Raw genomic sequence first — 22,841 nt, forward strand, 5'->3', positions numbered from 1 at the left:
ACTACAGGTACACAGGACCTCAAAACTATATACTACAGGTATACAGGACCTCCACCAACTATATACTTCAGGTATACAGGACCTCCACCAACTATACACTACAGGTATACAGGACCTCAAAACCATACACTACAGGTATACAGGACCTACACCAACTCTATAATACAGGTATACAGCACCTTCACCAACTCTATACTACAAGTATACAGGACCCCAAATATACTACAGGTATACAGGAACTCCACCAGCTATATACTACAGGTATATAGGACCCCAAACTATACACTACAGGTATACAGGACCTCCACCAACTCTATACTATAGTTATACAGGACCCTCAAACTATTTACTACAGGTATACAGAACCCCCAAACTATATACTACAGGTATACAAGACCTCCACCAATTATACACTACAGGTATCCAGGACCCTCAAACTATAAACTATAGGTATACAAGACCTCCACCAACTATACATTACAGGTATACAGCACCAACTATATACTACAGGTATACAGGACCCCCAAACTATACAGTACAGGTATACAGGACCTTCACCAACTGTACACTGCACGTATACAGGACCTCCCTCAACTATACACTATAGGTATACAGCCCCCCCAACTATGCACTACAGATATGCGAGACCCCTAAAAACTATACATTGTGGGTATACAGAACCCCTCCAACTATGCACTACTGGTATACACTAATTCCACTGATTAACTCAGATGAAACAATACCTTTAGCTTGGCCTCCTGGGCACCTTAGAACAAATCTAATTAACACACTGACACTTTATACCCGGGCAGCGCCGGGTACATTTTCTAGTCTATATCATAAAAATCAAAGTCTGTCTGTCTGTCTGTCCTTCTGTCTGTCTGTCTGTCCTCTATAGACTTCCAAACGCCTGAACCGTTTGACCCCAAAATTGGCACACAGATACATTGGGTGCCCGGGAAGGTTATTGCGAAGGTCCCGTCCCCGCCAGATGTACAGGAGGGGAGGGGGAGGGGAAAGAGAGGCGCCCCATAGAGATGAATAGGAAAATCTCCTCACTGCAAACACAGGTGATATAATTAGCTGCAGCAGACACGGTAGATGGAGCCTTAGCAACCAATAGGATTACTGCTTTCATTTTCACAGGGAGCAATGGTTGCTAGGGAAGCTGCCTCACAACATCCACAGTAATAACTGGTAGACCCCCTACTCCATCTATACAGTACATGTATATACAGGACCCCCTACTCCATCTATACAGTACATGTATATACAGGACCCCCTACTCCATCTATACAGTACATGTATATACAGGACCCCCTACTCCAACTATACATTACATGTATATACAGGACCCCCTACTCCATCCATACAGTACATGTATATACAGGGCACAACAGGTATACCAAACTGTGACTGGGTAACACTGCTACACCAGACCTGACCAATACCGCCATACTGTGCTGGATAACACTGTCATACCAGACCTGACCAATACCGCCATACTGTGACTGGATAACACTGCCAGACCTGACCAATACCGCCATACTGTGACTGGATAACACCTCCATACCAGACCTGACCAATACCGCCATACTGTGACTGGATAACACCTCCATACCAGACCTGACCAATACCGCCATACTGTGACTGGGTAACACCGCCACACCAGACCTGACCAATACCGCCATACTGTGACTGGATAACACCTCCATACCAGACCTGACCAATACCGCCATACTGTGAATGGATAACACTGTCATATAAGACCTGACCAATACTGCCATACTGTGAATGGATAACACCGCCACACCAGACCTGACCAATACCGCTATACTGTGCTGGATAACACTGTCATACCAGACCTGACCAATACCGCCATACTGTGACTGGATAACACTGCCATACCAGACCTGACCAATACCGCCATACTGTGCTGGATAACACTGTCATACCAGACCTGACCAATACCGCCATACTGTGACTGGATAACACTGCCATACCAGACCTGACCAATACCGGCAAACTGTGACTGGGTAACACCGCCACACCAGTCCTGACCAGGACACTACAGGTATACAGGACCCCAAAACTATACACTACAAGTGCACGGGACCTCCACAAAACTATATACTACAGGTATACAGGACCCCAAACTTTACACTACAGGTATACAGGACCCCAAAACTATATACTACAGGTATACAGGACCTCCACCAACTATATACTTCAGGTATACAGGACCTCCACCAACTATATACTACAGGTATAAAGGACCCCAAACTATACACTACAGGTATACAGGACCCCAAAACTATACACTACAGGTATACAGGAACTCCACCAACTATATACTACAGGTATATAGGACCCCAAACTATACACTACAGGTATACAGGACCTCAAAACCATACACTACAGGTATACAGGACCTACACCAACTCTATAATACAGGTATACAGCACCTTCACCAACTCTTTACTACAAGTATACAGGACCCCAAATATACTACAGGTATACAGGAACTCCACCAGCTATATACTACAGGTATATAGGACCCCAAACTATACACTACAGGTATACAGGACCTCCACCAACTCTATACTATAGTTATACAGGACCCTCAAACTATTTACTACAGGTATACAGGACCCCCGAACTATATACTACAGGTATACAAGACCTCCACCAATTATACACTTCAGGTATCCAGGACCCTCAAACTATAAACTACAGGTATACAAGACCTCCACCAACTATACATTACAGGTATACAGCACCAACTATATACTACAGGTATACAGGACCCCCAAACTATACAGTACAGGTATACAGGACCTTCACCAACTGTACACTGCACGTATACAGGACCTCCCTCAACTATACACTATAGGTATACAGCCCCCCCAACTATGCACTACAGATATGCGAGACCCCTAAAAACTATACATTGTGGGTATACAGAACCCCTCCAACTATGCACTACAGGTATACACTAATTCCACTGATTAACTCAGATGAAACAATACCTTTAGCTTGGCCTCCTGGCACCTTAGAACAAATCTAATTAACACACTGACACTTTATACCTGGGCAGCGCCGGGTACATTTTCTAGTTTTCTATATATAAAGAAATGCTGGTGCAGATGTATTCCTTTCACATATAGCTTGAAAAGTTAATAAAGTTCTTACTCCTTGTATTCAGTATGTAACGGCTGCTCACGCCTATAACAAAGTGTAAGAAAAACCATACAGTCAGAAAAGCACAAACATTAAACATGTTTCTCCAGATCGGCCATAAACTCTACCAGATTTACAAGGGAAATGTGAAATCACGAGCCTGGGATATAACCACAATTCCTTGTAAGGTAAGCAGGATTAGGACTGTATAAATATTTGTGTAGACTACTATCTGTAACGCTGTATTTTTATATCCAGTGTCAGCAAGTTTCATTTAATGACTGGTAACATAAACTATGGGTTCAGCTTCCAGACACTCCAATGTTAGATCCTTCTGGCGGAATCTCTAGTCAATCATAATGGAACACACAATATCTGGTGAAGCAGCAAATACAGTGACTAGAAATTCTGTATAAGGGACAAGCCCGGCAATGGTGTCAAATAAATGTTATATCTGCAACATTTTGCCTTTGTCAAGGAAACCTTTTAAATGAATGGCTAGTGATGAGGTGGAGCTGCCTATTCTTGCTGCTCTACCTTTAAGGCTATGTTCACATACAGTTGTGGGCAGGGCCGCCATCAGGAATTTCGGGGCCCCATACAACCAAAGTGTCTGGGCCCCCCACATTAATAAAAAAAGAATTGTGTGTTCGCCCCACGCCTTGCTGGGAAGTATAATTTGGTTCAGATCAATTCTAGAGAACTGGCTCATATACCCCATTTTCCCCAGTGGCTTAAAATGTAACCTCTGTTATACAGTTATAAAATTGTAGAAATTAAATGTGAACAAGGTGCAATTCAAACAGACACTTACTTGTATAGCTGCCTCTTGTGCTCTGTATGCAGTGCGTTATATTCACCCCTGCAACGTACAATTTATAGCGTGTCTACAAGCCTAGCGGGGCTCATTATGATGGAGACTAAAACTTATACAAGAGTGGGGTAGGGGTTCCCCTGTATTCAGAATGCTGTTGAGCACTAGGCAATGCCCCGTTTGGGGTTATTGAATTTCGAGGGTCTGGGGGGCTGTTTGATTTGTATATGTTCACCAATATCAGCCCCCCCCCCCCCCCCCCCCCCCCCCCCCCCGGTATGCTCACTAACATAGAATATGTTGATAAGGCTAATATAATGAGGCTGTTCCATGTTAGTGAGCATATACAAATCCTACCCACCCCCAGGCAGACTAGTTTAGCTCACCCAAGACAGTGATAGCGAATACATGGTGGTGAGAACGCTTTCTAGGAGATCCTGTTTGTGCAGCAGAGGTGTCTTTATCCTGCTCTGCATAGACCCTCGAAATTCAATAATCCCAGACGGGGCATTGCCTAGCACTCAACAGCATTCTGAATACAGGGGAACCCCTACCACACTCTTGTATAAGTTTTAGTCTCCATCATAATGAGCCCCGCTGGGCTTGTAGACACGCTATAAATTGTACGTTGCAGGGGTGAATATAATGCACTGCATACAGAGCACAAGAGACAGCTATACAAGTAAGTGTCTATTTAAATTGCACCTTGTTCACATTTAGGTTCTACAATTTTATAACTGTATAACAGAGGTTACATTTTAAGCCACTGGGGAAAATGGGATATATGAGCCAGTTCTCTAGAATTGATCTCACACACAGACACCAGCACACATGTATACAGACATACAGACACCAGCACACATGTATACAGACATACAGACACCAGCACACATGTATACAGACATACAGACACCAGCACACATGTATACAGACACCAGCACACATGTATACAGACATACAGAGACCAGCACACATGTATACAGACATACAGACACCAGCACACCAGGGCACGATGAAGTTTGAACTTCTGCAACCTGGAGAAATCACCTGATATCACCTGCAGTCCTATGTAACACCACATAACACAGTGGTATCTCTGAGTACAGATAATGTAGTAGATTTCACCTGCAGTCCTATGTAACAGCACAGATAACACAGTGATATCTCTGAGTATAGATCATGTAGTAGATGTCACCTGCAGTCCTATGTAACACCACAGATAACACAGTGATATCTCTGAGTACAGATAATGTAGATGTCACCTGCAGTCCTATGTAACACAACAGATAACACAGTGATATCTCTAAATACAGATAATGTAGTAGCTGTCACCTCGGGGCGCCCCTACTAAATGATGTTCTACAAAATAAGACAAGTGTCATACAGTGACTCACCGGTGACGTCTTCTTTGATCTGAGGCGTCACTTTCCCTTTTCCTCTCCATCCGGCCCAGACCTTCATGATGATTCCTTCCAGATACGTTTCATCCCCTTAGAACCTGCGAGACAAACAATTTAGGCTCCGCACATTTCTAGCAACTTCCTTTCCTTTCTCCCCCCTGTAGGCTCCCATAGTAACTGCGCTGTGTGGGATGCCCCCTGTATGTAGGATCCCCCGCTGTGCCCCCTGTATGTAGGATCCCCTGCTGTGCCCCCTGTATGTAGGATCCCCTGCTGTGCCCCCATGAGCTAATAATGCCCCTAGAGGTGGCCCCCATGAACTAATAATGCCCCCAGAGGTACCCCCATGCACTAATAATGCCCCCAGAGGTACCCCCATGCACTAATAATGCCCCCAGAGATGCCCCCATGAGTTAATAATGCCCCCAGAGGTGCCCCCATGAACTAATAATGCCCCCATATACTAATAATGCCCCCAGAGGTGCCCCCATATACTAATAATGCCCCCAGAGGTGCCCCCATATACTAATAATGCCCCCAGAGGTGCCCCCATATACTAATAATGCCCCCAGAGGTGCCCCCATACACTAATAATGCCCCCAGAGGTGCCCCCATGAACTAATAATGCCCCCAGAGGTGCCCCCATGAACTAATAATGCCCCCAGAGGTGCCCCCATGAACTAATAATGCCCCCAGAGGTGCCCCCATATACTAATAATGCCCCCAGAGGTGCCCCCATACACTAATAATGCCCCCAGAGGTGCCCCCATATACTAATAATGCCCCCAGAGGTGCCCCCATACGCTAATAATGCCCCCAGAGGTGCCCCCATATACTAATAATGCCCCCAGAGGTGCCCCCATATACTAATAATGCCCCCAGAGGTGCCCCCATATACTAATAATGCCCCCAGAGGTGCCCCCATATACTAATAATGCCCCCAGAGGTGCCCCCATATACTAATAATGCCCCCAGAGGTGCCCCCATATACTAATAATGCCCCCAGAGGTGCCCCCATATACTAATAATGCCCCCAGAGGTGCCCCCATATACTAATAATGCCCCCAGAGGTGCCCCCATACGCTAATAATGCCCCCAGAGGTGCCCCCATATACTAATAATGCCCCCAGAGGTGCCCCTAAAAAAAACAAACATCTTACTCACCTAATCCGCGCTGTGTAGGCAGCAGCTCTTTCTCCTCCTCTTCGGGCTCCATCTTGCGAGCCGCAGGGACGGGACTTCCGGCAGACGTGATGACGTCACATCGTCACGCCTGCCGGAGGGGCACATGATCACGGCCCGGCCTCCCATAGGCTGCTGGTATGAAGTGCCGGCAGCCTATGGGAGAGAATACAGGAGGAGGACGCTGACAGGTCCTTCTCCTGTATTCTGATCGCTTTAATGTTCCGCCCGCTGTGCGGGCGGAACATTAAAGCGATCAGTGCATCCCGAGAAGCTGCGTGGCCGCAGCTTCTCGGGATGCTCAAAAACAGGTGGCAAGGGGAGCCGTGCGGACCCCCCTAGCGTAGCAGGCGGGGGGCGGAGGCCGGCGGGCCCCCCCCCCCCGTGTCTCTTAGGGTCCGGGCCCCATACGGCAGTACCACTTGTACTGCCCTATCGGCGGCCCTGGGCAGTACCACTTGTACTGCCCTATCGGCGGCCCTGGTTGTGGGTGTATTCCAGTCCAGTGTGTCTCTGTCTTACAAAAATTACATTTTCAGAGATATCTAAAGTTTTATTCATTCAGGGTGAAGTGTTCAGCCCCCCAATGATCTCAAGATATAGTCAGGAGTAGCATGTGGCTGTGTGCTTCTCTCCCCAGTTTGTTGTGATCTGATTTGCTGGCCCAGTCTATGAAGCTTGAATCATGCAGTAAAATGGAGAGTTCTGTAAGCCGGGAAGCCAAGCGCCAGCAGCACACTCTTCTGACTATATACATTTTCCCATGAACAAAAGGCTAAAACCTGCCCCTTTTTTAAGGCTGAATAATCTATTCCAAATTCATGTTGTGAATGAAAACAGACGTGTAGCTGTATCTGAGTGAAGCACACTATCCTCATGGGGGTTTATTGTGTAAGGAGGAAATTTCAGATCCGTCTGTTCTCTCTTACCTACTTCCATCCTGCCTCACTGCGCTGACTGAAAGCTGCCAGGAAAAATCGAAATGAATTTATAATTGTACTCTGATTTTCCTAATGTTATGTAATACAGTACAGAGGCTAATACACTTGTGTGGTGTGTTGTACTGCCAGAACTACACAGTCGGGTAACGTTATTATGACCACCAGCTAGGGACGAGCAAATTTACAGTACTAGGAAATCACTTCGCTATGCTTGGCAGTCTGCTTGTCAGCCTGCTGCCTCTGAATTCCGTGCTGCTCTGCTTGCCTGGAAAAGCTGGATCCAATCCTGGGAAAATTCTCCCAGTTTTCCAAGACTTAATCCAGCTTTTCCCTGGACCTGGAGAGGAGCAGCTTGGAGTGGCACAGAGTTCAAAGGCAGCCGGCTGACAAGCCGACCACCGATCCTAGCGAAGCGATACGCTAGTACTGTAAATTCACTTATCCCCACTGACAGCTAATATCCAGAGTAACCAGCCTATGAAGCACAGACAGCAGCTAGATGAGGTGGGAGTGACTCAATAAGGTCCTGGTAGGATGTCACAGGTATCTGGAGCCATACTGACTGCAGGCTGCAAAATACTCACAAACACTTGTATATCTATGGGGAAAATCCAAAAGTTTGCATTGTTTCCAACACCAAAACTGACATACCTAGGATGTGAAATTTATATATTACAAGGCAATTTCACCTCAGATTTTCTTTGCTGCTGTGCTTAATCTCATTCACTTCACTGCTACTATGTGAATGTGCACCATGGGCGGATTAACTGTACCATAGGCCCCGGGCTGTTCACCAAGCCTGGGACCCCCACCCCACTGTAAGGCTGCATTCACACGTTCAGTGTTTTTCCCGGTCTGTGATTGTGGTCCGGCAGCTACCTCCGTGATCCATGCAAAACAGTCCGTTTTTCATCCGTTTTGCACCCGTGTCCGTTTTTTTTCACGGATCTGTGTTAAAGCATTTTAAATTTCATTGATTACATCACATCCGTGTTTTTCATGGATGAACACGGATGTCACATCCGTGAAAAACACGGATCTCATTGATTTCTATGGGGTATCCTTTTCGTGCATCCGTTCCGAGTAATGACTTCCTATTTTTTAACGGAACGGATCACGGATCCGTGAAATCACGGAACATCTGAATACTGTAAAATTGTCTGTGCGCACGGACAACTTCCCGGAACGTGTGAATGCAGCCTAACTAAAGCAGCACTAGCAGGGTATTCATAGTACAGTATAGATAATGTCATGATGCCCTGATTTGTGCAAAATCAATGTAAAAAATCAACAATTGTTTGCAAATCAGGGCGAAACTGTAGCCAGGAGACAATACACCACTGAAAGTATAAGTCTGTTTTGGTGGCCATGGGCCCCCCAGGAGCTCAGGGCCCCAGGCTACCGCCCCAAAAGGACTTATTATAATCCACTACTGATGTGCACATACACTGTGTGACCATAGACCAAATCCTAATAAAATGTTCAACACCTGTACCACTTCCCAAGTCATCTGTACACACTGGTTATAGTGTGTGGACAGGTCAGGGTCTGCTGGGGGCCCGTTACAGGGGCTCAAATCGTAACCCGCAGTAGCGGATTATAATAGGGTATAATAGAATTATACTTTCAGTGGTGTACTGTCTCCTGGCTACACTTCCGCCATGATTAGCAAAAAATCACAGTTTTTTATGGCAATTTTGCACAAATCAGGACATCATGACATTACCTATACTGTACTATGAACGCCAGGCTAGTGTTGCCATAGTTACAGTGGGGTGGGGGGGCCCAGGCTAGGTGAACAGCCCGGGGCCTATGGTAAAGTTAATCCGCCCCTGGTAACCCGCAGTAGCATGGGAGAGAGGAGGCAGGGGGCAAGTAGTGAGTGTTTACCCAGAGAGATTTATCTGACTGATTTTTGAAGCCAAAGCCAGGAATTAATTTAAGAAGAGGAGAAATTGCAGTCTTTCCTTTATGACCTGTTTTCTGTCAGGCTGTTCCTGGCTTTGGCTTCAAAAATCTGTCAGATAAATCTTTCTGTGTAAACACACCAGAGATCTAAGCCTGCAAGGATGAGGGCACAGTCCACAGTGCTGGTAACACTGAGAGTAGGAAATGGTCATAATAATATAACTTGTCTGTGTACTTGCATATATATATATATATATATATATATATATATATATATATATATATATATATCAATGTTTCTAATGATAAGACTGACTGTGATAACATATAGTCTTTTTTTTTTTTATTACGCAAGTGCTCCAATAAACAATTTTTTTTTAACATTCTTAGTCACTTCCTCCTTTAACAATTGCTAGAAAACTAGAAGGCAGATTCTGAATGGTTGCCATGTGATGTCCCTTTATGGTAATAGTTACTAAGTAAACTTCACATATTGTACATTTATCTTCTAAAATTACGAAAAATAAAACATGTATGTCTGCAGAATAGAATTAATGTAAATTTTATTTTACAGCATTTTTCTCATTACAAACCATTGCATTTTTAGAAATGTAACAAACTATTTAACATTTTCCCTCTAATTTAGGTTTGTTGCCTTTCTTCAATTATGTGAGCTTTTACAATTATGACTTACTATGTATATTTTAGTGATAAACTACTCAGTGCTGAAGAAACACACAATACATCATACAGATTAATTAAAAGGCCGGGTATATTCATACACAACTGATTTGTTGCAGGTAAAGATGCAAAGTGCTTCATTATCTCTGCAATCCACTCATCAGCCTGCTGCCTTTTAACTGAATGCCGCTCCATGCTGCTCCTCCCCTGGTGCCGGCAAAAGCTGGAACCAGTCCTGGGAAACTTCTCCCGATTTCCCAGGACTGGATTCTGCTTTTCCCAGCACTCGGGAAGGAGTGTCACGGAGTACTGTAAATTCGCTCATCTCTAGTTTCAGTCATTTCTATTTATATGAATGAGCTGTTTCTGCTACCGATGCATAGATTTTTTCCAGACCTATGATTAACTTGGACATTTACTTAAAAGGGTTATCCAGCGCTACAAAAACATGGCCACTTTTCCCCCTCTCATGTCTCCAGATTGGGTGGGGTTTCAAACTCAGTTCCATTGAAGGAAATAGAGCTTAATTGCAAACCACACCTGAACTGGAGACAAAAGAGAAGGGAAAAGTGGCCATGTTTTTGTAGCGCGGGATAACCCCTTTAAATTAGACATTGGAAATGGTGCTCTCTGCTGCCATCTCTGCCTGTGATAGGAACTGCCCAGAGCAGTAGCAAATTTCCATAGAAAACCTTTCCTGTTGTGGACAGTACACTACTACCCGGGAAACATACAGCAGCTGACAAGACCTGAAAGACTTTGTATTACAAATCTGTATAACTTTTTGACAGCGGCTGATTTAAAAAAAAAAAACAACAACATTTTTCTGGCCTTTAACTATTGCTGACCTATGCTCAGGATAGGCCATCAGCAGTAGATTTAATGGGCACTCTTGCTGATCAGCTGTTTAATAGGAAACAGTGGGTGTGCTGCAGCCTCCTCAGTGTTTACAACAGCTGCAAGCTTGTTCTTACTTGCTGCGCCATATTTTTGTACAGTGGTGCAAGGTGCTGCACCATTGTCCCATTTACTTCTTTGTGGCTGTGCAGTAGTTCACTTGCATGGTGGGTGGCTGTGGTGCCCCTGGGCAGGAAAAGACTAAGAAGTGGCCTGTTCATTTGAAGAATTTCCATAGTTCAGACCCCCACCAATCATAAAGTAATTCCATGTCCTAGTAATATGCCATCATTTAATGGAGGGAATAACCCTTTAATTGTGTCAGGAGGAATTATTCCAATATCACAAGTACAGTAGAAATAATCAAAATTTTGGAATTATATTAAATGTTGCATTTTTTTAAACTAGTGGAAGAAATACTATATAGAAAGCTGATGGCTCTTTCACAAAAAGGATTCAATAAAAACTATTTAAGGAAAAAAGTAGCAACCTGTACTTGTCATCATCAGTACTTCCACTAGAGGGAGCAATAGGTAAATTTTAATCTGATATAATCACTTGAGGATTATGATCATGTTACGGCTTCATCTGACTTCACGTGGTGCGGACGGAAATAGAAGGATGTTATACTTTTGATTCAATCAACACTCTCTTCCTAGAACATGATTATTAATAGACGGGGCCCCGACAGGGCAGCCTGACCTTACTCACCAACAAACCTAAGTATGAAAAAACACTGGAATGCATTAAAAACCTAAGAATACAGCATTGTGCAGAGCTGGCTGCTAATAAATGCCCATGTTATTCAGCAGCTGCTTCCATAATCCATCGATAACAATTCACTGGAAACTCTCGTAGCCATATTTATAATCTACTATTATACATTTCTGGCCCAGAAGAAAAGCCATGGTGGGCACTGGAAATAACAAAGTCTTTACAGAGGAGCCGGCAGGTTATTGTGGTTCAGCCAAGGCATTCTGGTTGTGGTCCCTGAGTTGAGGGTCCAGATTGAGGATGTGTTCCTTGGATTGCTCATCTTTAGTTTCCTCTTGTCTGTCAGTAGTGTCACAGATGTCATGTGCTGGGTGCTGCTGGCCAGGACCAGGAGAAAATGGGAAGCGAAGTCTAAAATAATCAATTCCTTGGAAGTTGCCTTGAAAAAAAATTGAAAAAACTCTTACACATTTATATTGACACTAGTTTTCCAAATGCAAAGCAAGATGTTCTCAGTCAAGCTGTGTGCACGCACAGTATTTCCAGTCTTATTTTGGTTGGTATTTTTTACTATGGAAAGATTTGCAACTTTTATTGGTTTTTTTTTTAACTAAGTTTTTGGTTTGGCTAAAAATACTTTTAAAAATAACTGACCCAATTGAGGACCAAAATAAAACAAAATACTGTGCATGTACTGTGCAAAATACTGAATCATCAAAAGCATGGTGGACACATAGTTGTTGCTGCTTTATTGCAGCTCATAAGCTACAGGTGGAGACCAAGCATGGCATTATCCTAGTTCTGAATATGTTCTATGTCATTGTAGTGGGTTGGGTTCCTGGACCATTATACTGGCATTATAGCATTATACTGGATACACAGGGAAAGGAGTTCATCCCAACTGTTTAAGGCTAGGGATATGCAGCGATTCCTGGTTGTGCCACCAAGAACCACCATGTTGTGCTCCCTTGGCATCTCATACAAGTGAATGGGTTACAACTAGGGATGATTGCACATCGGAAAATCTTCCGCATCTTCCGCATTTGATTCCCGATGCCTTCCCAGTCTGTGGGGCAGGAGGAGACAGCCCAGGTTTGAGTTTTGAGGGTTAGCTTGAAAGTATACGATATACGCCCGCACAATGCACACTATGTATGAGCTTACGGGCGGATCGTATCCGGCGCCGTGAAAAATGAACAAGACCATTGTTTGAGGACGGAAATGTTCCAACTCACGGCCGTGGATTTATTGAGCTGGGCGAAGATTTCCAAGTAAATGACCTGTTTCAGATCGCTTCGAAACAAGCTAGGGAAGCATAACTGTACTACGGGCGTATGTTCGCGGTTCGTACGCATCCGGCCGCATGTCAATTTTTCCCACGCCCGTAGTTTCAGCCGCACATGTACGGCGGCGTACGAAATGCGGCCGGACTCATACGCAGTGTGAACATAGCCCAAAAGTGTCCGTCAATTATAGGTAGTGACGTGACCCCTTTCACTTAAATGAGAGAGTGGGTTGCATGACAAGGAAACATGGTGGTTCCTGGGATCACAACAAGCATTTTCTGTGTAGCTCTAGCCTTAATGCATCTTGTGAAAGCTATAATGTGTCACAGCCTGTAGTAATTCTAGTAATTCCTAGTTCTTCATGACAATTTGATGGCCATGTACTGATTTTAATGGAGAGGCAATTCCTTGCTCACAGATGACCCATTATTGAATCACTTGTCAGTTACCAAAGTTCTTACTGATTTTAATAGAAAGTTGGCACCCATGCTGTATAATCTTTAATTTCAGCAATGATCCCAATTTTTTCTGAACACCAGGGTTAGTTATATTACCCAAAAACAATGACTACTATGACCCTCCTGCCAGGTCACAAAGTTGTTTGAAACAAAAATTAAGCCAATGGGCCGCTGATATACATTGCTGCAGACTATAAACTCTCATGTAGTATCTACAGTAGGGGGGGAAAACCCATAAAAATTAGCAATTACGGCAGGAGTAGATTATTTTGATGGTAGCTGAGGATTAATGGCTAGAAGAGATCCAAATGTCCTCAGTCAGATGCAACACATAACTGCAACATGCAATTTTTAAGGAGTCTTCAGATGGGCTACATACTGGCATATATACCCTGAATGATCACTGTATTTGAGATACTCATGCAGTACTGTGTTGGACCACCTTTGGTCTTCAAAAACACAGCAATTCAAGTTGATGAAGTAGTTTTGCAGGAATATTGGCCGGAGAGGACAGCATAGATTCTGACATGCCTGGAATAGCCCATTCCATCTTGTCACAAAAATGCACTAGAGGACTAAGATCAGGTAAAGGCCAGGGAAACAAGAAAAACATACTGTCATGTTACTGGAACCAATCCATGTCTATACGACCCTTGTGGAATGGTGCAGTGACCTTCTAAAAGTGTCTTTCTGCCAAAGGGAAAACAGCTGCTATGAAGGATACCTCCACCATCTTCACACCTGACAGGAAGGGCTCAACGACTCAAGCTGCTAATAAAGTGTCATTCAATATATAGGGTCCAATGTCACATAATTCAATGTATAAGAGCCCAATGTCACTTGTTACAAAAAAAATCTGCTTGTAATCTCCCAATTTTTGCAAAAGGTCTAGAAGAGAAATTATTGCATAGGACCCCTGTGAGCACTGAGAGATACCCACAGGGTTATCAATACAGTATTCATGCCCAATAGTGATCAGTCTAAAAATGACATCCCAACCTCTGTGGAATTTAGTCCTGGAGAGATATGTTACCAGAATTAGAAGCACTAAGATCCACTAAGCCTATAATCTATGTGTGGCAATTCCCCTTCAAGCTTCCTAATTGCATCATCATGTATAGAGGCTCTGCACTGTAATCAAATTACACAGCTATGGACACCATCAAACAGGACCGATCTCTACTCATAGAAACGCAAATAGAAAGCCTGGGCCCCCAAAGTATTTATAAGCAAATCGCATATCTACTGTATAAGGACTACAAAAAAGGAATATAAGTGTACTTTAGTTAGTGATTAAAGGAGATGTCCAGAGAAAATATGAATTTGCAAGCAAACAGGGTCAGGGAGGAAACATGATAAACAAAAACTAAAGCATCGTGTCACAGGCTCCAGGATCCCTGTCGGAACTCATTTTCCCTGAGTTTCGATGTTGCAACGACTACAAGGAAAATGCCTGACCTAGTGGATAGATTGCATGCTCAGCCAATCAGTGACTAGAGCGGTGTCCCTTCCCTGTCACTGATTGGATAAGCAGGCAATCAATCATCCAAGTTGTGGCGTCACTGGAGCAGGAGATCGCCGAGCCAGGTGGGGGTCCTGTAACGGTGAGAGAGGTAAGTAAGGGTGCTTTTACACAGATTATCTGACAGATTTTTGAAGCCAAAGCCAGGAACAGACTATAAACAGAGAACAGGTCTGAGATTTCTCCTCCTTTCAAATCCATTCCCGGCTTTGGCTTCAAAAATCTGTCAGATAAATCTGTTGGTGTAAACACACCATAAGGCTTGTTTATTATGTTCTTTCCTGGCCCTGCCTGCTTAAAAAATGTAATTCATCTGAACTTCTATTTTAAGACACCTCTGTAATTGTAAAATGTATAAGATTATCCATATCCTTCTCTGTCTGAGATATGTTAGCTGTAAAATAAACATGAAAAATACTAAATTACCTAGAAACGAAATTTTCAAGATGCATTTATATTACTGCTATTATTGCCGAGCTGTGATTGCATCTATTACTTTACATCATCCTGATCTCCCTCTTTGTACACATTTTGTTCTTGATGAGTCTTATCTCTTGCACAATCCTGGAGTGTGAGTGGAAGGGATGTAAAAATAATCTTTATCGCAAGGCGTGTTTGTTGTGCAGTGTACAGAATTTCCTGTGACAAATATGAGTAACCACATGTACTGAAATAGTAGTCATGCAGAAAGGAACATGTGTGTTGCCAGGCAAACAGAACTATACTTGCAGTATCCCAGTACTTCTACATTCTTGTGTGGTAGTAGATTTGTCACAATGTGTATAATCCAGCATGGGTGCTGGCAGTCAAAATGGTGGAATCGTTTATATTCTTTGTGCTGCCACCCCTGGTGTATTGTATGTAAGCATATAAAAGATAGGTCACATGACCTTCCTTCATAAGCTTCTCAAAGTAACATGCAGGACATACAGAAGCTAATGAGTATTAGAAGGCTTGAGTTTTTGTTTTTTTATTAAATTAATTTACAAATCTGTACAACTTACTGGCTCCAGTTAATTTAAAAACAATTTTTTAGGTAATACTAAAATTAATATGTGTATGTTCAGTGTTATTAGGTGCAGAATAACAGGGGCTGTAGGGGGTGGTCCAGAATACACAGATTACTGTCATAGGGGTGATATAGGTTACAATGGCTATTTTTAGAGTGGGAAATTCAGGCTACACAGATTGCTGATATAGGGCTGTCGAGGGCAGTATTCAATACATTTTTTTAGGTACTATATTGAATTTTTCATATTAAAAGTTTATATTGCTAACCAGGAGAAACTAATGGACTCAGGGGGTCATCCGACTGCTGAAAAGTATCACTGGGTTCCAGCTCATTAAAGTCCAGAGGTTCAGACAGTTCCATTGAGTCAATATTAACTTCCATTGAAGACACACTGTCCAGTGGGGCTGCAAAAAAAGAGGAAAGTGTCACAGTTACTATACAAAGTTCACAAAATTTGTTTAAACATATGTTAAAAGTTAAAGATTGCACCTGGTCTCATTCCATTAGCTTGGTAATTTACGTGGCAGCGCCCTTTATTACCTCAACTGTCATAAAATATGACTGATTTATTCTATTAGGCTTTTTAGTGAATCAGTCGGATCTCATGGTTAGCTGGAGAGCGTATCACACTGCCGTGCACTTCACCTGGCTATATCTCATGATTCCACACATTCTCAGGGGTGAAACCTGGTGCAATATTTAGCTTTTGTCGTGTCTGACAATATGTGAAACATTCATTTATTTGATGGTGATGCATTAAGTCAAAAACTTAAAATAAAGACCACAGCAAAATGTCTCAAAAAAGGAACAAAAAATTTAAGAAGTTGGTTTTAGTTCACAATAATGTATCAAACATCATTGGGGCTTTAAAAAAAATCCTTACAGGGAATCTGTAAATAAGTCTCCTAGTCACTTTTCTTAATGGACTCTATGGGCCTCATTTACTAACAATGCATCAATTTTAAGCCGTTATGCTTTCAGTTGTTTATGTACAAGTCTAGTGGGCACCGCTATAAATCAAAAAAGAGAGTGCTAAACCAATGCATATAAACAACACATACCCTCCTAAAGAACTAAAGCACATGCACAAAATGGTAGCACATTAAAAATTCTTTTATTACAACACTATCAGGGATGTGAGGAAGCCGCTAGGCGGCGGAACGCGTGGGTTGACTCTTTGCCATCTGACCCTTTTCCTATATTCTTATGGATTGTATATGGTGATCTCTCTTCATTCTTTCATTTTATGTGTACACTATTTTGTATCTATGTCAGGTTATATAGGGACTCTGCAGATCTGTTAGACCTTAAAATTGTACATACAGTCCAGGCTCAGGTTGGTTGTTCAGTCCCAGCTGGAACGGCAGCGGGATTCATGGTGACATTTTAAGTGTTTTTAATGTAGAGCAGTATTTGGGGTTTGTCTCCCTTATTGTAATACTCCTGCATAATTGTATTTTGTATCTATGATAGTGTTGTAATAAAAGAATTTTTGATGTGCTACCTTTTTTGCATGTGCTTTAGTTCTTTAGGAGGGTATGGTTTAAGTTGTGTCTGTTTATTTTGTGTCAAATTCATTAATGTGGCACACGGCTTCAGTAAATCTGGAAGGTTTTACACAGGACAAAGGGTACTATTCCACGGGCCGAGGAGGGCCCGATCAACGATGTAAACGAGCAGCGATCTGCTAGATCGCCGCTCGTTTACTGGGCCTATTCCACGGCCCGATGATCGTTGAGCGAGGGCTGCAAGGACATTGTTACCGATGTCCTTGCAGCCCTTGCAGCAGCAGTAATACATTACCTGCAGGTCTTCTCCGCGCTGTCTTCATCCCAGGGTCCCGCGCGCTCTATCTTCTGAAAGGCCGGTCAGCTGACAGGCCACACTCAGCCAATCACAGGCCGCGGCTGTCCCGGCCTGTGATTGGCTGAGCACTCCGTCAGCTGACCGGCCATTTAGAAGATAGAGCGCGCGGGACCCGGGGATGAAGACAGCGCGGAGAAGCCTGGACAGGTAATGTATGATGCTGCTGCTGCTGTCAAATCGTCGGTCGCCCGCCGCGCGCCGCTATTCAACCGTAGCGGTGCGCGGTGGGGGAACAATGATTTTAGGTCTGGCCCTAAATGAACGATCAGCCGACCTAGAAAATTACTGACGCTCCCATTGACTTCTATGGGACAATCTGAGACGCAATTACAGTCCCTACTAGAGCATGTCAGTAATTTTTGCAGATGCAATTTATGCGGATTGCGGATTCGTAAATAAACAGACAGTGATAAAAGCCAAAATGAAATTAACTCCATGTAATGTCTGCATTATCTCACACAGATATTATTATTATTATTATTATTTATTTATAAAGCACCCTTAATTCCAGAGCGCTAGATATGTAAGCAGATGATGTAACCAGGAGGCACGGACCTCTGAAGAATGCACATTCCGTTACAAATCTGTAGACCCCAGGAATACGCTATATATCGTCACATTTTTAGCTTAATTTAAGACTGAACATTTTTAGTGATGTTTTGAATATATAACATAAATGACAACCAGAATTCTTCTGTATGTTGTTATGTGTTTAAGGCTGGAAGCAAAACATATTTACAGGTACGGGGTATTCAGCACCAAATGTACAATTGACGTCAATAGGAGGTTAGGGCAGCAGACTGTATAGAGTTCCATGACTAGACTTAATTAACCTTAACGCCGCCAGAAATCAAGACAGACAACAGTATTTCTTTGCTGGGTGATGGTCGGCCACAGCTTTTATTTAACCATATTAAACCGTTAGGTAACCACGGCACTGAAGTGGCAATAACCAATGGGGTAGCCTCGGGGTGCCACCGGTGGACTCCCATCGTACACGTACGACCGCTATTCCCCAGAACTGCAAATCAGGTTTTTTCCCGCAGATGTGACTTGTCCAACCAATAACTGAGTATTATTTATTTATATATATATATATATATATATATATATATATATGGTGGGAAACCGCTCCAGAGAGGCAGGTCAGTGAGAAAGCGCTGCCTGTTTTATAGGGGGGGAGGGATGACATGCCTACATCCCCTCTCTGATAGGCCCATAAACCCAGGAATCACAGATATTGGCCCTATGCTAATCTGATTGGAAAAGGGGGGGAAGGGAGGGTCAGTGAGCTCTCTTGGTAGATGTTAACCCCTTCCTGGCGGCCCATGCGAACCTAGCTAAGGAGCACATGGAGGAAGCCCTCCTACAATCAGGCATCACCCATTCTTATGCAGACGGGTGCTGTTCAGACATAGTTTAGCTTTTCTGTTTTACATCAGAGATGTTTTTATCTACTTTTAATTAATTTTATAGAGAACAACCAGTATGGCTGCACTTCCTGTTGTCACCTTTGCAAAAACTGCCATTACAGCAGAACAGAAGAAGGCCAATATCTCTGCACCATTCTTTGTGTTCTGCCATGCCTCTGTTATCCCTCCTGGTAATATATGAATACACTAACAACTGGGTATTACCATTTGCCTTTCCAGTAAGGAGTGTCTCTACACCCTGAAGCTGTCAGCACTGAATGGACAGTGTAGGTGTGTAAGGACACACCCCTTTGAGAAGATGAATGGCAACACCCAGTTGTCAATTCAACAGTGATCAAGTGTTATTGTTTTTGAGGTATACAAGTATTTACTGAAATCCTGGCAGGTCCTCAATAAAGAGGCACTTTTGTTATACCATCATACCGACATCTTGAAAGTCATTGCAAAATTCTACTTTAAACCTTTAACCAGAATTTCTATCCTTACATGTAGTCTTGCCTCCACTCTCACCATAAACCCCTGGGCAGGCTGAAATCATGTAATGTTTCTGAATGGGACTGAAACAGGATAGTGAAACCAGTGGATATTTGATTTTACCTATTAGAGACAGCTATTAGAACATGTTCTTTTTTTCTGTTTCTATTTATTATTGTAATGTTTTTAATTTTATCCTAACTACATTATTTTGAGAAACTATTGCCTTCTCTATCTACTATCTATTCACCTTTTGCTGCAATGCTGTGCAGATCACTTTCCAGCAGCATCCTACTTATTATCAAAGACCGAACAGGAAGTTTCAGCTGGGGATCAGCGGGGGATAGATCAAAAGTTTTTTTTAAGTACCAGTAATGCTTTAATGTCAGAACCAGCCATACAATAGAAAAAAAAACTTCATGTCACACGAAGACAGCAAGTATTTGTACAGATGATGTGTCAAATAGATGATGCTATAATAAATGTGTGAATGTGGGTTTAAACACACAATGCACATTGCTATGTCCTCAGGCGAAACCCTGTATGACAGTAGTGATGAGTACCGACACACCTTAAGCAGATGGGTACAGGTGTCTCTCTCCACCCATCTACTCACCCAACCCGTGTAACCTGTGACCTAATGACATTTACTCAAACTGATGGAAAGCTGGAAGTTTTATAGCAACCACTAAACCTGCCATAACCTTCACTTCCTTCACTATCTGCCTACTGACACCAATCCGGACTTCACACCTCCCACCTCTACCCTTTAATCTTATACAGTCATAAACTGTAAGTAATATGGGTGACATACACCCTGAAGTGTCATGTGTCTCCACATGTATACGTTACATCAGGAAGTCAATATTTATCTTTTATCACATGACATATCTATAAAATAAATGGACAGATTCTCTTATAAAGCTGAGCTCAAACATTTTTTCATAGCTCTTAAGTGTGCCTTACTGGGAATTCAGGCTTGTTCTTGCCTGTAATTCTTCAGGCTGAAGTTAAATTCCCGTATATATCACCTATTAACTGTATTCACGGGATATACTTTTCAGATCTCATTCCTGGCAGCTGTTTGTGTGTTTATTTATTCAGCGCTACATGGGAGGTGTTCAGGGCTGCATTCTATCCTTTTTTTCACTCTTGCAGTATAAAGCACTGTATATATTGGTTGGAAAAAAAGATGTCCAGAAAAGTTGTGTGTGTGTATATATATATATATATATATATATATATATATATATATTGCAAAAAGACTTTCAAGTCTCTTTTATAGATAGATAAATAATTTGCATATAACCCTACCAGACCATTTCAGTAAAGTGTGATAATCCCTTCCCTTTCTCATTCACAGCCCAGCGCCCGTACTCACGTCTCCATCTGTCGTTCAGCAGGTGAATATGAGGGTAGAACATGTCTACATCATGTGCCAGGACATCCTCAAAGAAGCGCTGGCGATCTCTTAGGTGTTGTGAGCTGGAGCTTTGGCTCTGGAAGACAGGATGTCCCTGCATGATAGGGGAGAGATTAGGGTTACGACAGCTGCACATTTTAGGGCGGTCATAGACACTCTAATAGGTCCTCTATTATTATGTATTGCAAATGTCTAGGACAAAACCATTATACCAATAGGAAACAGAAATATCTTTCGGTCACTGAAATCAACCACTCATGATGAGCTTCCATTTAGGGTAATGCAAGACTGGGGTATATTCTCATATGAAAAATATTTAACAAGCATAGGAAAATGTCAGTGGGATAAAGACAATGGCTCTGGTAACAAAACTGTTTTGTGATCACAGCCAGGTCTTCTGGGACAGCTTAATATCCAGGTCTGTGTTATTTAAATCCCCGAGTCACATAAGGAATGTGAATCACTTCAGCACATAAAAATGGAAAATATAATATAGTGAAATTAAAGGGAGCACAGCTGCTCCCTACCTGCTATGTTAAGAGGTCTATAGGGCGTATGCAGCACCCTACTGTCCCTAAGAGAAGTGCATGCTGTTGTATCAGACAGGAACCCCCCCCCCCAGGATCACTACAAAGCATGCACATACTGCTTGTTGGGGGTGCAGACATGAAACAATGTATGATGATCACCCATTGAACTGGAATAAGGGAATATATTTATAAAAATAAAACAGTATACAGATGTACTTACCTGGGATCTGGCTGTCATGTCGGAGCCGGGTGTGTAGTGTGGGAGCTCCCTCCTGGTACACAAGTTGTCAGGAGTTCTCTGTACAGTGTGAGTGCAGAGCTGGGCGGGAACATACACGTCTCATTACTCATCCTCAGAGAATGGAGTGTCACAGACTCTGCTGCCTGTATCTACAGATGGAACAAAGATGAATGGGGCATTTAACTCTTTAAAGACTGTATTTAACTTCAGATTTAGGGTATAAACCCACACACCGTATATGCAGCGTATTTACTGCTGCGACACGCAGCAAATACGCAGCAGATTAGATCTAAATAACTGAACTCAGCATCAAATCTGCACCATCAAATCTGCTACGTATTTGCTGCGTATTTGCTGCGTATCTGCTGCTTATACGGTGTGTGGGTTTGTACCCTAAACTTGATAACTGCATTTCAATACTGCGGCCATGTGCAGCAAACCCAATATTGCTGTTTATGAACCCAGTCCTGTAGTTAGGCAATCCGTTGTTTTTATCAGTTTTAGCGAAAAACGGATGGAAAAACTGATGCATTTGTGTGCATCTGTTTTGATCAGTTTTTTCATTGACTTTTATTATAAAAAAATCAGATCAAAACGGATGACTTTTTTAACGTACACAAAAACATAGTCAACTTCGTTTTTGTGTCTGTTAAAAAAAATGGATCTGTTTTTTATAATGGAAGTCAATGAAAAAACAAATCAAAACGGATGCACACAAATGCAAAAAACGGATTGCAGAAACGCAGTGTGAACCCAGCCTTACTCTAAAGAAGCACACAACAATCTATTGAAGTACAATAAATTAAAGGGACAATGCGCACAAATGTGCAGAGCAGTAGATGAAACACTACAATTTATTATATTATATGTTCTGCTGTT

General features: G+C 42.7%; 2 protein-coding genes across 2 annotated transcripts in view; one reads left to right on the top strand and one right to left on the bottom strand.

Moving 5' to 3' along the window:
• Positions 1–1,210: 1,210 nt before the first annotated feature.
• WDFY1 (WD repeat and FYVE domain containing 1) overlaps positions 1,211–22,841 on the top strand; it is a 124,541-nt gene continuing 102,910 nt past the window's right edge. The window contains exons 1-2 of the mRNA XM_069975346.1: positions 1,211–1,228; positions 3,291–3,368. The gene's annotated coding sequence lies outside the window, so the exon portion shown is untranslated. The remainder of the gene's footprint in view (positions 1,229–3,290; positions 3,369–22,841) is intronic.
• LOC138795783 (dysbindin domain-containing protein 2-like) lies at positions 9,972–22,042 on the bottom strand. Its single transcript, XM_069975347.1, has 4 exons — positions 21,942–22,042; positions 21,150–21,285; positions 16,262–16,399; positions 9,972–12,156 (listed from the first exon to the last, which is right to left on the bottom strand). The coding sequence occupies exons 1-4, from the start codon at positions 21,957–21,959 to the stop codon at positions 11,957–11,959; spliced, it is 492 nt and encodes a 163-aa protein (XP_069831448.1). The 5' UTR covers positions 21,960–22,042; the 3' UTR covers positions 9,972–11,956.

Source organism: Dendropsophus ebraccatus, chromosome 6 (assembly GCF_027789765.1).
Source record: "Dendropsophus ebraccatus isolate aDenEbr1 chromosome 6, aDenEbr1.pat, whole genome shotgun sequence".
Classification (NCBI taxonomy): Eukaryota; Metazoa; Chordata; class Amphibia; order Anura; family Hylidae; genus Dendropsophus; species Dendropsophus ebraccatus.

Excerpts from the sequence above, each read along its gene's own strand:
- LOC138795783 (XM_069975347.1), bottom strand. Across the intron at positions 16,400-21,149 it reads GCTGAACGACAGATGGAGAC|CCCCACTGGACAGTGTGTCT; the intron begins GTGAGTACGGGC and ends CTTTTTTTGCAG. Across the intron at positions 12,157-16,261 it reads GAGTCCATTAGTTTCTCCTG|GCAACTTCCAAGGAATTGAT; the intron begins GTTAGCAATATA and ends TTTTTTTTCAAG.